Genomic DNA, 17443 nt, shown 5'->3' with positions numbered 1-17443 from the left:
AAAGCTATAGAAATATGGAAGCAAAAAACGTTAGAAAGAAAATAAAATAATAAAATATAAGAATTTATCAGATCGGAGAGGCAAAATTTGTTGATCAGGCTGGGTATATCAACTAGTGTTAGATAAAGTGTGCAATACTATTTTTCCGTGCTGACAGAGAAACTATTTAGAGCTATTGGTTCATGACGAGGGCGAAAACAAATAATTATCCAAGAAACGATCTATTTTGGGAACTAATGACCAGTTTGAGATAATATTAAAAAATTATATAAGTTTTTCTTTAAAATACTCTTATATAGTACTTTAGCAGATTCATATATAGTACTTTATTTACTCTACCATTCCACGACTCAAACAGTGCTTTTTTTGTGACTTAAAGTAGGAACCTCAACGTCACTGTCGCTCTCATTCATCTAGCTACTTGCTAGCCGTACACAGCAAAGGATGGCAATTTGCCCATAAGTCACCTTTTAATTTTTCTATTTCCCTGACATGCTTTTCTCTAGTTTGTGTGTTGCTTTTCACAGGCTAGCCTGCGGCGAATAAATGTAAATTTAAACATTTTGCTATTTACAGTTAAGTCAACAATGTCATGACTTATTATCAATATCTGATTAAGCAAAGTATGTATGGATGTGTGTGTGGAAATCAGAACTGCAGCAATTATGCGTGTTTGTAGCTGTGTGGGTCCGAGCAAATGAGGACAAACATCGATCGCATATAAAGGGCTTGGTGAATTGGGGGCAGAAAAAAGAACAGGCGTGGTATGGCAAGAACTTAGAAAAATACACATAAGTAAGTTTATTATATGCCACAACAGACAGTGTAAGGCATGCGAGCAGGTGGAGGGAATTTCAGAAAGCGAGCAAGTGGGGAGTGGTTAGTTAACAGAGTAAAGTCTAGGAAATATAATTTTTTATTGCAAAAAAATTTAAAATAGATTGCGTGTTAGCGCTGAATGCAAACTGCGGAATATCTTTGAAAAATGCAAATCATTTCGAATTTTCATAGTGTTTTTTTTATTCCTTCTAGTGTTTTTTTTTTTGGCTTTTTGTTTCTTGGCGAGAGTTTTTACAAGGAATATTATACTGTATAAAGTATTCGTTTTGTATTGGAAAGTGCAGAATATTTTGGCATGCAGCCGAAACTCAAGTTGACATAGGTCAAGTGTAGCATTCAATTTCAAACAGAAAAATAAACAATATTTTACTCAGAACTGTGGTTGGTTGACTTGACTTAAAATTACTTGCAAGGGTGATTGTAGTTGAAGAGACAAAGTGAGTACGTTGATTTTAGCTTTCAAAGCAGAAACGTTGCCAAATAATATTTGTCAGAAACTTTATTCATATATAAATTTACATATGATTTCGAATTAAAGAGCTTAATGTTAAGATTATTGGATTTTACCAAAATACACTTATTTCAACAAAGAAACTTAATAATGTCTAACAAATTTTTCTTCACACTTTTAACAGTTAAAGTACATATACAACCACAACACTTTTTATGTGCACGCTTATAACTGTGCATACTGCAAGCGCTTATAGCCCTTTCAGCCAGACGCTGCCATACACACACAGCAGCTGTCTGGGCGCCTCACCTTTTTTCGCAGAAAATGCATGCCGAACTACACAACAGCAGACAGCTCACTTCAATGGGCAATTGAACTTAATTTGTTATTTTCAATATTTTCGAAAATCACAGCACTTTTAAAAACATTTTTACTTGCATAATTTTCACAGGTTCTCCATTTCTATTTACATAAAATTTCAATTTTTAAATTTCATGCACATTTACACAAACATTTTTACTTTCGTTTTCTTATTTCACTTCCACAGTTTTCCGCTTCACGCAAAATTCGCGTATCTTCGCGTCGGTTGCGTTTTGTTTACTGTCGCGCCTCTGCTTCGTATAAGGTTAGTTTCGTCTTAGCGGCAAACACTGGTGGTAGCGCATTTTGGGAGTGACGCTGTCGGCGGTAGAAATTACTCATCCTTTTGGCTGGCAGCGCCCAGCCCCTGTTCTCGGTTGTCGTGTCTCGGAAACTAAAGTGGCGCTAAAATGTTGTAAATGGCGCTGGCGCTGGCAAATGGGTGGTCAGGCGGCAAGCTAATCGGGTGGGCCAGTGAACCGACCGACCATCGAGCCATTGTGTCGTATGTAAAATATGAGTTTGGCTGTTTGTTCGAATATCCTTGGTAACGCTAGTGCGAGTAAAATTTGTTTGCGAGCATAGGCTTTTAATTAAGCGCAAAAAGCTTCAAATTAGTGTTTTTCGAATTTTATTTTATTTTTGCCAGGCATATTCCCTACATGACAGCAGTTATTTGAAGTGACTCTCATATTTATTTTATTAAAGTAGTGTTGGTTTTCTTTCAATTTCGAACTTAAAAAAACTTATTTTATGATCTATGTTAAAAAAAGGGCCATTGTTTTTAGTGCTAAAAATGCTGTTACAACTCCTACGGTTTCAGTTATGGTGAAAGCAACTCACACCAGAGAACTTAAAACAATGAGAAGGTGCAAATTGAATTTTGTATGATGCTCGATTGGTTGGTTGAAAATTTGAGATCAAGGAGTTCACCACTTTCTGTATAGTTTTGCTGTTATTTAACAGAAATGAGAATTTTTAACAACGTTCTCTGACAAAATACGTATCTACCAATATAAAGAGAAAAATGAAATGAATGAGAAAACAAGAAATACAAATGCCACTTCACATATGCATGATTATTTTTTGCCATATAAACGATTTTTATAATGGAAAATTGATAAATTATTATTATTTTGCACAAATGCTACATTGATAAAATGTGAAAGATTATGCAAAAATTATATTTTACTGTTTTCATAATTTTCTAATTTCAATATTTACAGAATTAATAATTTATGTATGTACATCAATATGTTATATTATATAATATAATAATATATTATCAATTATCAATAAATACATGTGAGCGCACTGCTCTATATGTAAGTATGTATGTACAAATATGCATATGACCGCGCAAAATAAGTAATGCATACACAAATCTACATACATTTAAGCGTACAAATGTAAGTACGTCAGCCAATAAGAAAAATACAAACATTGTTGTACAAAAACAACAATTGTCTCAAATAGCATCAGCAGCAGAAATCAATATGGCAGCCAAATTGACAAATCCTAAATTTGTAGTAAATCACACACCAACAACATTTTCATTCATGAACGCTGGCGCACAAGCAATAAGCTAAGTCGTTTCATTCATAAAAGCAAACGCCTTACACATCTCCCCGAGCATGCGTTTGCCTACAAGCGTCTTTTCGCGACGATGGCAAAAGCTAAAAATCATAAATTGAACAAATTTCTGATATTCCCTCTAGAAGGGAAAAGTGACAACCCCTCAAATATGAGTATTAAAATATTTTAGAATAAAAGTGACAACATAGTAAATTTGTCGATTTACAATTCAAGAAACTTTTTAAAGAAAATATTCAATATTCCTCTGATTTATGTATACAGTAAACCCCGGTTAAGTATCACTCCTCCAATCCCTCTTATCTGCCGGTGTCTTGCTGCATCTCACTTTTTTTTCTTAATTTTTTAAAGAAAACGGTAATTTTTTTTTAAATACATAGAAATAATTTTTTTTGGTACCACTCGCTTAAGTACCACAATCGCTTATGTACTACAAAGCACAAAAAATCTGCATCTTTGGTTTTGGCACTTAACCGGGATTGACTGTATTTGTCAAAGAATTTATGTAAGTACGTTCGATTTTTTTGTACACACATTGACTTTGCACTTGCCCATATGCGATGTATGTTTGTAAGAGTGTGTATGGCACATCTCGGATTTTCTACCAACAACACAATGTTGTGACGCTTTGTCGTCGCGTCAGTTCTTCGACAGATTGACTCTTTGACATAAAAGCAAAAAATGTGTCAACGGAGATTTCACATGAAGTAATGAGTGTACATATATACATAAAAATACATACAAATGTGTAAACGACATAATATATGTATGTATGTCCTGTTGCACATTTGCTTCTACGCCAGTCAAATTTCTATAGGAAAATCAACTGAAATTAGTATTGAAATAAAATAGACTTTTGAGCAACAATATATTTTTTAAAATTTTATTAAAAGTAATATAGAAAGAATACATGTTTATATAAACACAATTCTGTACTTTTATGACTCCATAATGGTGTCAAGTACAATTAATGAATTATTTTAAGAAATATATCAAAATACTTTATTAGTAATAATTTAAAAGTATTTTGATATATTTCTCATAATAAAGTAAAAATGAATTAACATAAAATAATTTAAAAAATAATAAATAATAGTTCAATAAAAAGGAATATATTTCAAATGGCATATCAATATGCCCAGTTTTGCTCACATATTATATTCTCTTCAATATTCGTCGGTTGGTTATGTTAAGAGAGCGTATGTGTACAGATTCACCGCTGTTATAAAAGCGAAAAATGTTAATTGTTTCTCGTGCATCTGTGGTGAACTCCTTGATAAATTCCTACAAATTGTTCGCTGTCGAACCTGCACCTTCTCATTGTTCTAACAGAGAACTTAAAACAATGAGAAGGTGCAAATTGAATTTTGTATGATGCTCGATTGGTTGGCTGAAAATTTGAGATCAAGGAGTTCACCACTTTCTGTATAGTTTTGCTGTTATTTAACAGAAATTAGAATTTTTAACAACGTTCTCTGACAAAATACGTATCTACCAATATAAAGAGAAAAATGAAATGAAATGAATGAGAAAACAAGAAATACAAATGCCATTTCACATATGCATGATTATTTTTTGCCATATAAACGATTTTTATGATGAAAATTTGATAAATTATTATTATTTTGCACAAATGCTACATTGATAAAATGTGAAAGATTATGCAAAAAATGATATTTTACTGTTTTCATAATTTTCTAATTTCAATATTTACAGAATTAATAATTTATGTATGTACATCAATATGTTATATTATATAATATAATAATATATTATCAATTATCAATAAATACATGTGAGCGCACTGCTCTATACGTAAGTATGTATGTACAAATATGCATATGACCGCCCAAAATAAGTAATGCATACACAAATCTACATACATTTAAGCGTACAAATGTAAGTACGTCAGCCAATAGGCAAAATACAAACATTGTTGTACAAAAACAACAATTGTCTCAAATAGCATCAGCACCAGAAATCAATATGGCACACCAACAACATTTTCATTCATGAACGCTGGCGCACAAGCAATAAGCTAAGTCGTTTCATTCATAAAAGCAAACGCCTTACACATCTCCCCGAGCATGCGTTTGCCTACAAGCGTCTTTTCGCGACGATGGCAAAAGCTAAAAATCATAAATTGAACAAATTTCTGATATTCCCTCTAGAAGAGAAAAGTGACAACCCTGCAAACACAGAAATCAATGACAAAAGTGGCAACAAAGCTTTTGTCGATTTAAAATATTTCACAATTCTAAAATATTTTTCCGTGGCTCGCAAAAATCTTCGTCAATATGTATGCATGCTCATATAAATACATATATACCTACAATGATTTGTTGGCAAAGCTGTTAGAGCGGCAAGGGAAGCGATGACAATCGGCGAGCGTTCGGTTAGTTTTCGGCACTTCTCGGATTTTCTACCAACAACACAATGTTGTGACGCTTTGTCGTCGCGTCAGTCCTTCGACAGATAGACTCTTTGACATAAAAGCAAAAAATGTGTCAACGGAGATTTCACATGAAGAATTGAGTGTACATATATACATACAAATACATACAAATGTGCAAACGACATAAGATATGTATGTCATAATATATGAAAGTACATATTTACGTACATAATTACTTTTACACATGCATTTGAAAAGAAAAATTGAAGCATGAATGTGAAATGCCGACGGCAAAACACAATTCTGTACTTTTGTGACGCCATAATTGTGTCAAGTAAATGAATGATTTTAAGAAATATATTATATCAAAATATTTTTAAATTATTATTAATAACTCACAATAAAGTAAAAATGAATTAACATAAAATAATTTAAAAAATAATAGATAATAGTTCAATAAAAGGGAATATATTTCAAATGGCATATCAATATGCCCAGTTTTGCTCACATATTATATTCTCTTCAATATTCGTCGGTTGGTTATGTTAAGAGAGCGTATGTGTACAGATTCACCGCTGTTATAAAAGCGAAAAATGTTATTTGTTTCTCGTGCATCTGTGGTGAACTCCTTGATAAATTCCTACAAATTGTTCGCTGTCGAACCTGCACCTTCTCATTGTTTTAAGTTCTCTGCTTTGACATAAAAGCAAAAAATGTGTCAACGGAGATTTCACATGAAGAATTGAGTGTACATATATACATACAAATACATACAAATGTGCAAACGACATAAGATATGTATGTCATAATATATGAAAGTACATATTTACGTACATAATTACTTTTACACATGCATTTGAAAAGAAAAATTGAAGCATGAATGTGAAATGCCGACGGCAAAACACAATTCTGTACTTTTGTGACTCCATAATTGTGTCAAGTAAATGAATGATTTTAAGAAATATATTATATCAAAATATTTTTAAATTATTATTAATAACTCACAATAAAGTAAAAATGAATTAACATAAAATAATTTAAAAAATAATAAATAATAGTTCAATAAAAGGGAATATATTTCAAATGGCATATCAATATGCCCAGTTTTGCTCACATATTATATTCTCTTCAATATTCGTCGGTTGGTTATGTTAAGAGAGCGTATGTGTACAGATTTACCGCTGTTATAAAAGCGAAAAATGTTATTTGTTTCTCGTGCATCTGTGGTGAACTCCTTGATAAATTCCTACAAATTGTTCGCTGTCGAACCTGCACCTTCTCATTGTTTTAAGTTCTCTGGGTGAACTCCTTGATAAATTCCTACAAATTGTTCGCTGTCGAACCTGCACCTTCTCATTGTTTTAAGTTCTCTGGCTCAGGCATGGAATTTATCGCCTCTCAGAGAGAAGGTATAATTTTGATGTAAAAAGTTACTTAATTTTAGCTTAGATCTGACGGTTTTTAAATATATGTAAAAGGTGTATGTGTCTTTTGAACAAATAATAAAATAATAACAATAGTATAATTCTAAATTTCATCGCTACGGCAACCCTACTTCACTTTTGTTTATTTACATTCCAAGCTGCAGCCACATATGCATATGTAATTACACACGAGTACATCTCTCACATGAATCAGAGCGTTTCCGTTGAGCGACTTGCGCTCAATATTTGCTCACTGTTAACGGTTGCTGTTAGGCATAACATTTGTTTTCATTTTTTCGACCAGTTGCTTGCCATGCAGCATTGTTGTTGTTGTAGTTAACAGACTGAGTAGTCGGAATTAATGAATGGTGCGGTCAAATAATTATGGGCATGGCGCGTTAACTTCGGTAGAAGTTGTGTGTATATGAGTGTATTTATAGTATATAGTTATATGTGTAGCATTCGTTTCGAGTTACCGTAGTTGTCTACTTGTTAATGATTGTTAATCATATCATTTAACATTAAAGCGTGCAAATTGATTGGCGAAGATTGAGAGAATCAATGAATAAAAAGAAAAACCTATATATACCATATTTATACTATGTATATACAAATGTATTTACATAAAAAATTTAGAAATTAATTCAAAAATTTTGTAATTTTATTTACGATTTGGGTCAAATTCTTCGATGAAATGCATTTTATAATAAAAAAATTTAAGTATGATTGATATGTATGTATACGATTTATAAAACGCTGTATCTATCTCAATTGGTTTTAGTTTAGTTGTTACGAACTGGTGGTTTTTATCCGAAATTCTGAGAACGATTTTCCTGAGGCCGCCAGTTTTGACCAGGACACTAAATTATCTATTTATAAAACTAAGTTTTGCCATCCGATTGGTTTTAGATGAGTCGCCAACGATTACTGATGGTAACCACCAGCAGCTGCGGCTGGAACCGGATCAACACAAAGAGTTATTAATTTTTAATTTTTTTTTTTACCAAATTTCTGTTAAGTCAGGTCGAAACCTAATTTATGAAGCTTCGTTTTCACTTTTATAAAATAAAATTATTTATTGGAAAAATTATTAAAAATTCTAGTTTTTTCGTGACTCTGACAGCACCTAAACCCTTAATTGATAACATTATTATCGCATTAATGCATTTTAGAAAATATTTTCATACACAAATTCTTAAAAGGCTTTACTTTTGTTCTCGCTCGAATTAAGCACCTCCTTACTTTATTAATATAGTTTTTCTCATTTATATATGTTCTACAAAATTTTCTTACTTCGCTTTGGTTTAACTAGCGTTATCACAATTTTTATAATGACTCGAGCTTTTACTCTAACTTAATGTTCACTAATTTCTAAAATCTTGGTGCTAAAAACCAAAAATAATACAACATCAATTTAAAGAACAACTTTTCGAGTATATTACTGTCTATAAGAGTCCTACACATACCAATTACTGTCTATTTTGGCAAGATTACCCAATCACAACAGCTGTTATGTCAATTATTTAACTTTAGTGTTGCGCTTATGTCAAGAATCCCCAAACACATATCTAGTAGATTTGTATTTGTTTGCATGTATTGAAAAAAGTAATCAAAGTGCATTACTCACCACACCGACGGCATGCCGTTGCCGCAGCTCAGCAGCAATTTCGGCAAATTTGCATAGGAATTCCATTTCGAACGACTGCAAGCAGCCGAGATAGGAACAGACGAGTAAATCGCGTGCTTGCCGAATTAGAATCGAGCGTGTACACGCCATATAGACAGGATAAATAGCGGCGAGGTGTTTGTCAATCAGCGCAGCGGTGCCCGAGTCCTACAACAACAGCGGATAACGGAGAGAAAGCAAAGAAAAATTATTAATAAAAGCAGACTTATGGCAGTGAACAGACGATTGTGTGGAAAATTTATATAATATATTTTTTAGAAAAGTGTTGGAAGTGCAACAAAAGGTTCGTAGGTGCAATGGGCGGTCGGTTAAGCCAGGTAAATGGTGGTATTGCTTACCATATGTATAGCGCAAGCCAATTGTTCCTCCTTCAGAAGTGGCGGACAGCTGGTACTGATACTCATGAGCGACTGTTGTTGCTGTGTTTGTTGTTGTAGTAGTTTTCCTCTACCGCCATCAGCGGCAACGGTTGAACACTTTAGCTTGCCAGTTTGCAGGCTGCCACTTTGTATTTGTTGTTGGCATTTTTGTTGCATCTGTCTTGTCTCTTGTTCGACAGTTAAATCAGCCGAGTCATCAACTTGGACTTCAACTTCAGCGGCCGCCAAAGTGAGGGCGTCGCGCTTATGCTTAGCAGAGGTCACCAGTGTCGGATGTTGTTGTTGTTGCTGGTCAGCACTGACATTCGAACTACCGCTGTCCATCAACACTGACGGTGACGGCAAACTAAACTCAATATCATTGAAAGCCAACACCGATTGTTCGCTTGTTAAGTGCGCTTCTTCGTCTAGCCCCAACGACGCCTCCTCTCCCGCCGTGCGCTCTTCCTCCACGACCATCGCAATTGGTGAAAATAGCGTGTGCGCTACTGCGCCGCCCTGTCGCTCGGTTGTGGCAATTAATGTAGTGGTACACGCCTTATTCTCAACTTCCTCATACGCCCCCTCTGCCTCCTTTTCTTCATCCATTTTTTCTTCGAGGGCGGAGAATTGCTGGGTGCTTGTGCTACGCGACACCTCAACGCCAATCGATTCTTGGCACTTTTCATCTTGCACATACGTTTTGCTGACGGTTGTTGTTGTTGCTGCTGTGGAATTTGTTGCATTTGCGACTGCCTGTTGATGCTGACCCGTCAGCCGATCCTTGCACCGCCTCAAGTATGTACGTACGCGCGATTTGCTGCGCTGCATTGGTTTCTCTGTTGTTGCCGCTGTTGTTGTTGTTGAAACTGAATTAATATTCAAATCGATATCGACTTGGCAACACTGTTCGTTGTCATTGACCAAACAGCAGCAACTTTCCCGTCGTTTTTCTGCCAACTCCACATCGTGCTCACCATCCTCCTCCCCGGAATACCAAACCTCCTCGGCGTCGTCTTCCTCTTGCGCAATTGGTGCAGTGGCAGCCGTACTTCGTATCCCAACCCTTGTGTTGGACTCGTTTGCAGTTGTTGGCGCATTTGCCGCATTGCCACAGTTCCAGCTGTTTATGCCGGCTTCATCGCTCTCATCGGTTGTGTTGGTGCGGCTCTTAGTGGCCTCCGCCACAGTTGGTCTTTCTATAACTGCTGCTGTTGTTGTTGCTGTAATCGCTTTTGTGTCATTCACCGGCATAACCAGCACCTCCGCCAAGTGTTCTTCGGCGTTGACGTTGTTGCAATTGTGTTTGCAATTATTTGTGCTGATTGTTGTTGTTGTTGTTAATATTGCAACACTATGCTGTTCACCCTCAGGTGGCCTACTTGTACTATTGCCACTTATATTGCCACTTTGACCGTTATTTTGATTGTTGTTTGTGCTGTTGGCGTTGTTGTTGCTAGGCTGTGGATTCGCCTGAGGCGTCAAAAAGAGAATAGATAAAAAGGAAGACTTAGTAAAAGGTGAGTGTGATTATATATTGTGTACATCTGTTTATAATTGGTTGTTGTTGTATATCAGCAATTATATCAAAGTTTTCTGGTTCATACTGTTGCTAGGCAAACACAAATTCATTCACAGTTATTTAGGTGATGAAGTAATTCTATAAAAATTGCATTCTGATAATAAAAATCTCGACAGATCCGTTTTTAAAATAAGTTCGGCAGTTTGGATCCCAAAAGTACTCAGAACTTGATTCACACACGGTTCGACTTTATTCTACCCTAAAAAGTGTCGACGCAGAGAGGTCAAGGGAAGAGAAAAATAGTATTCACAATATTTCACATGATCAAAGATCAATGAGAATTCAGGCCTTGAAAACACCTAAAGTACAAGTAGTAGTATTTGTATGAAAAAATATATACTGTTTGAATCACGAAATCGCCCGGTCTCTATTAAAAACTGTCTTTTTCTAATCCATAGAACGTTAATATTGATACTATAAGGGCAATCCTATGACCAAATATACCGGTCTTCATAATGCCACTGTGCGCCTCTTTATGAATTCTAAAGTCAGCTTCCTGTCAAACTGGAATGCTCTATTAAAGAAATATATACCTCGTGTCATATACTTGTATATCATGAGAAGAATAACCACCACAAACTCTCAAATATAAACTTTCGTCTTCACTTCGAAAATTGGTATTTGTTTTGTTAAAATTAATTAGTATCAAATTTTTTACAGGGACCCCCCGAAAATAGCGTCAGACTGGAAATAACATCTAGTTAAATATCTAATCCATAAATACTCGGTTCTCTAAAAAGTGTCCGTTTTTCGTTTCAAATATGATTTAATTAATGATTTGCAAACATTTTTGATAAGGAGGAAGACATTTTTATTTTATTTTTTGATATTTTGTACAATAACGCACTGTGTACATAGCCTAGTGTATGTTACTCATACGCCCGCAGGTCTTCAGGATTACAAACTTTCCCTCCTTCGTGCCTCTAATAATGTTAGTTAAAACATAAGAGAAGTTTGAGAATAAAAGCTATAGAAATATGGAAGCAAAAAACGTTAGAAAGAAAATAAAATAATAAAATATAAGAATTTATCAGATCGGAGAGGCAAAATTTGTTGATCAGGCTGGAGGTATATCAACTAGTGTTAGATATAGTGTGCAATACTATTTTGCCGTGCTGACAGAGAAACTATTTAGAGCTATTGGTTCATGACGAGGGCGAAAACAAATAATTATCAAAAAACTATCAATTTTGATAACTAATGACCAGTTTGAGATAATATTGAAAAATTATATATGTTTTTCTTTAAAATACTCTTATATAGTACTTTAGCAGATTCATATATAGTACTTTATTTACTCTACCATTCCACGACTCAAACAGTGCTTTTTTGTGACTTAAAGTAGGAACCTCAACGTCACTGTCGCTCTCATTCATCTAGCTACTTGCTAGCCGTACACAGCAAAGGATGGCAATTTGCCCATAAGTCACCTTTTAATTTTTCTATTTCCCTGACATGCTTTTCTCTAGTTTGTGTGTTGCTTTTCACAGGCTAGCCTGCGGCGAATAAATGTAAATTTAAACATTTTGCTATTTACAGTTAAGTCAACAATGTCATGACTTATTATCAATATCTGATTAAGCAAAGTATGTATGGATGTGTGTGTGGAAATCAGAACTGCAGCAATTATGCGTGTTTGTAGCTGTGTGGGTCCGAGCAAATGAGGACAAACATCGATCGCATATAAAGGGCTTGGTGAATTGGGGGCAGAAAAAAGAACAGGCGTGGTATGGCAAGAACTTAGAAAAATACACATAAGTAAGTTTATTATATGCCACAACAGACAGTGTAAGGCATGCGAGCAGGTGGAGGGAATTTCAGAAAGCGAGCAAGTGGGGAGTGGTTAGTTAACAGAGTAAAGTCTAGGAAATATAATTTTTTATTGCAAAAAAATTTAAAATAGATTGCGTGTTAGCGCTGAATGCAAACTGCGGAATATCTTTGAAAAATGCAAATCATTTCGAATTTTCATAGTGTTTTTTTTATTCCTTCTAGTGTTTTTTTTTTTGGCTTTTTGTTTCTTGGCGAGAGTTTTTACAAGGAATATTATACTGTATAAAGTATTCGTTTTGTATTGGAAAGTGCAGAATATTTTGGCATGCAGCCGAAACTCAAGTTGACATAGGTCAAGTGTAGCATTCAATTTCAAACAGAAAAATAAACAATATTTTACTCAGAACTGTGGTTGGTTGACTTGACTTAAAATTACTTGCAAGGGTGATTGTAGTTGAAGAGACAAAGTGAGTACGTTGATTTTAGCTTTCAAAGCAGAAACGTTGCCAAATAATATTTGTCAGAAACTTTATTCATATATAAATTTACATATGATTTCGAATTAAAGAGCTTAATGTTAAGATTATTGGATTTTACCAAAATACACTTATTTCAACAAAGAAACTTAATAATGTCTAACAAATTTTTCTTCACACTTTTAACAGTTAAAGTACATATACAACCACAACACTTTTTATGTGCACGCTTATAACTGTGCATACTGCAAGCGCTTATAGCCCTTTCAGCCAGACGCTGCCATACACACATAGCAGCTGTCTAGGCGCCTCACCTTTTTTCGCAGAAAATGCATGCCGAACTACACAACAGCAGACAGCTCACTTCAATGGGCAATTGAACTTAATTTGTTATTTTCAATATTTTCGAAAATCACAGCACTTTTCAAAACATTTTTACTTGCAAAATTTACTTTGCATAATTTTCACTGGTTCTCCAGTTCTATTTGCATAAAATTTCAATTTTTAAATTTCATGCACAGTTACACAAAAAGTTTTACTTTCGTTTTCTTATTTCACTTCCACGGTTTTCCGCTTCACGCAAAATTCGCGTATCTTCGCGTCGGTTGCGTTTTGTTTACTGTCGCGCCTCTGCTTCGTATAAGGTTAGTTTCGTCTTAGCGGCAAACACTGGTGGTAGCGCATTTTGGGAGTGACGCTGTCGGCGGTAGAAATTACTCATCCTTTTGGCTGGCAGCGCCCAGCCCCTGTTGTCGGTTGACGTGTCTCGGAAACTAAAGTGGCGCTAAAATGTTGTAAGTGGCGCTGGCGCTGGCAAATGGGTGGTCAGGCGGCAAGCTAATCGGGTGGGCCAGTGAACCGACCGACCATCGAGCCATTGTGTCGTATGTAAAATATGAGTTTGGCTGTTTGTTCGAATATCCTTGGTAACGCTAGTGCGAGTACAATTTGTTTGCGAGCATAGGCTTTTAATTAAGCGCAAAAAGCTTCAAATTAGTGTTTTTCGAATTTTATTTTTTTTTGCCAGGCATATTCCCTACATGACAGCAGTTGTTTGAAGTGACTCTCATATTTATTTTATTAAAGTAGTGTAGGTTTTCTTTCAATTTCGAACTTAAAAAAATTTAATTTATGATCTATGTTAAAAAAAGGCCATTGTTTTTAGTGCTAAAAATGCTGTTACAACTCCTATGGTTTCAGTTATGGTAAAAGCAACTCACACTTTCTCTCTTTTTATCTCTCTCATAGTTATTTAATGAACTTCTCGTCAATCAAATTCAATTGGATCATGTCTACTTTTAGGAGTTTTTAATACTTTTTGTTTGGAAATAAATATTGGCTTGTACTTCTCACACGGTTATTGAAAGACACTTGCTAGGCGTAATCATAACTTTAGGCAGCATTATTTTATTTGCATTTCTTGAGTGGGTTTGCAGACACTACAATGTTAGTATAATATATGGGAAACATAAACTAATGATCGACTACGACTGATTTGAAAAACTCTTATATTGATGTAAATTAGAAAATAATAGAATATATATTATTATAATTTTAGACGAATCAACAATACGATATCTTAAATAACATCGTCAGTAAATAAATTTCTTGTTTGCATAGTCCTTATAATATTCTTTTAAATGCCTTTTTACTTTTTAGTTCTCATTAGAATGTTCAGTCATTTTTAAAAACTGCATAAACTCATAAATTCGAGATTTTTAATTATGGAGGGTATTCATTCTAAAAATAAGAAAAAACTTTAGCTTCGGCTGCATTTCTTATATCTTAGGTTAGGCCGTAGGGTTCATCCAAAATCTATGGATCTCACTTGGACAAATGTTTGTCCGAATTTGAGCTTACCACAAATTTATTAAGTCGATTAATATCAATCTCAGCCACTTCTCTAAGATCTTCAATTTTGTGTCTATTATACTTTAATCTCATTCTGGCAAAAGCCGGGCAATAGAGAAGAAAGCAACAAGGTTACTCAACCTCGACCTACTCTTTACAGCGTTGGCAAAGAGCGTCCGACAATACATTTACATTTTATATTTGTATACGAAATGCTATACCGATATCTCATAAACTTAGGAACTACAAGTAGTTTGCGTAAATACAGACCGACAGATGGACATGTTTAAATGGGCTCACCTCGTCACACTGATCATTTATATATATTATATATCGTCTCCGACGATTATTTCTGGGTGTTACAAACTTCGTAGCAAACTTAATTAACCTTGTTCAAGGTATAATAAGATAAGCGCAAATATTTCTATAAGTTAGCTTCCAAATACTTAATTGTAAAAATCATCACAGAGGGCGCTCAACAGAGAGCATGCGCATTTTCAAAAGCTTACAAGCAACGGCCGGAAAGCTTTTATGTCAATTCAACTACAAAACAAATAAGTGGAACAATAAATAACAGTTGCATTATAAATTAAGTTAGTTTTGGTTTTTGCATGAAAGTTTGTGAGCACACTGATTTCGATTGCTTTTGTTTTTTGTGGCACAATCAGAAGTTGAAAAATAATGATCACAGATAATAATATAAATATGAAACTTATGTTAAAGTAATGTCAGCATATAATTAGCGGCAACTCAAATTAAGCTTAATAATGCACTCAAAATAATAAGTTTGAACCTAGCTAAGCACATAGAATCACAACGCACAGAACCCCTTCGAGTTTTGAGGAATTATTTATTGTATTATAAATATAATCGTTTACCTATGTATACATATATAAATATACGTTTACAAATGTGCTACATGCGGTTAATTATGTGCCTCGACAACACCGGTGGCGAGGTTGACCAGCGAGGCAGTGCCATCATTTCACAAATTATGACACATACGCATGCAATTAACTGAACGCCAAAGCGTTTTGCAACGCACCTCTTATCTTGGGACAATCAACAATCACTAAAAACAACAACAACAATAATAAATGCTTGCGCAACTTTTGATGTCTTCCGCCTATTTAAGTATCCTTTCATTTTGGTTGACCAAATTTCTGTTCGTGCTTACATTTTTCCTTTTTGTTTTTAGGTTATTTATTTAACACAGGACACGCAAGCTTTAAAAACACATCACACGCCACCTGAACACAAACAAAAATACAGTTTTTTATGAAGAGCTAAGACAGCATGAAATGTCATAAAGAAAACTTACTTGATCCAATTTTAATCCTCCTCAAAGACACGCATATTTATTTAAATATATTTATATTAATATATATGTACATACATTCATATCAGGTTGCATGTACATGTAACTGGAAATTTGGCGCTATAAATGCACACAAATTCATACAAATTAACTAAATGAAAAGACCGGTGGAGAAATACCTTGCGTGGAATTGGACTAGTTACAGACTAGTAAAACTATATTGAAATCGGTATACCTTGTGACCAGAAAGTTTCCAGAAATTGTAAATAAAACGAAATATTTTTAATCTTCATCAATATTTATTTGGTCGCCTTCAATATATGATATGTGCCACCTCTTTTTCCAATCATCGAAACATCATGCCTTGTAGGCGCTGTCCGGTATCACCTTCAGTTCCCTCTGCGAATTTTCTTTTACGGCCTCAATCGAGTCGAAACGGGTTCCACGGAGCGGTACATTAAGTTGTGGAGACAAAATTAGTCGCATGGGGCCGAATCCGGTGAATACGGTGTTTGATCGATGGTATTGAATGAGATTTTGGTCTTAAAATCGTTCACAACTATGGTCTTTCTGAAAAAATTCAGCTCTTTTGGAACAACTCGAGCATTGACCAAATTATCGTTCAAAACCAAACGAGCTGCTCCATGGCCGATGTTTAGCTTACTTATTATCTCTCTAACATTCACATGACATTTTTCGAGCACGGTTTCCTTCACTTTTTTGATGTTATCGTCAGTGGTAGACGCCAAAGGACGACAGGAACGAGGCATGTCCTCGACGGTTTCACGACCATCCTTAAAGGCTTTATACCAGCCGTAGACTTCGGTTTTCGATAGAATAAATTATCATAAGCCTTTTATATCTTTCGCAACGATTCCGCACACGAAATTTTATGCAAAATCCTTGTTCAATGTTTTGTTTCATTGTAAAAATCGCAAAACACTACTGAGGTCGGCTGATTTCATATAGTTTATATTGGCATAGTAATTAAGGACAGTGCTACCAAATAAACAAAAAAAAGTGCTGAAAAATATTGAGCGCGGGCTGTTTAAATGACAATTTCCGGAAACTTTCTGGTCACAGTGTAGGGGAGAATTAATTGGTTAAAACGTGAACCCAAAATCGAGAGCTATTCAATTAAGAGTCAATTACCAACAGAGAAGGGCAACGGTGGCTTTGAACGTCAAATGAGTCTATATTTTCAATCCCATACTAAAGATGAAGAAATGATGAAGATATTGGATTGCTGCCGATTGGAGATGGTTAAGGTCAAAGTTGAACTTTTTATAAAGACTCAAATCTACTTCACTATATTAAAATCGAAAAAATATCGA

At 34.8% G+C, this 17443-nt stretch overlaps 1 protein-coding gene across 1 annotated transcript in view; it reads right to left on the bottom strand.

Annotated features, from left to right (window-relative positions):
* The window catches only part of LOC138857903 (pneumococcal serine-rich repeat protein-like), a 182427-nt gene that overhangs the window by 137986 nt on the left and 26998 nt on the right, over nt 1-17443 (bottom strand). Inside the window, 2 exon segments of the mRNA XM_070111968.1 lie at nt 8676-8897; nt 9089-10582. Of these exon segments, the coding sequence (XP_069968069.1) occupies nt 8676-8897; nt 9089-10582 (1716 nt within the window).

Source organism: Bactrocera oleae, chromosome 6 (assembly GCF_042242935.1).
Source record: "Bactrocera oleae isolate idBacOlea1 chromosome 6, idBacOlea1, whole genome shotgun sequence".
Taxonomy (NCBI): domain Eukaryota; kingdom Metazoa; phylum Arthropoda; class Insecta; order Diptera; family Tephritidae; genus Bactrocera; species Bactrocera oleae.
Note: the sequence above shows the minus strand (reverse complement) of the source record. Positions and strands in the feature narration are given on the sequence as shown.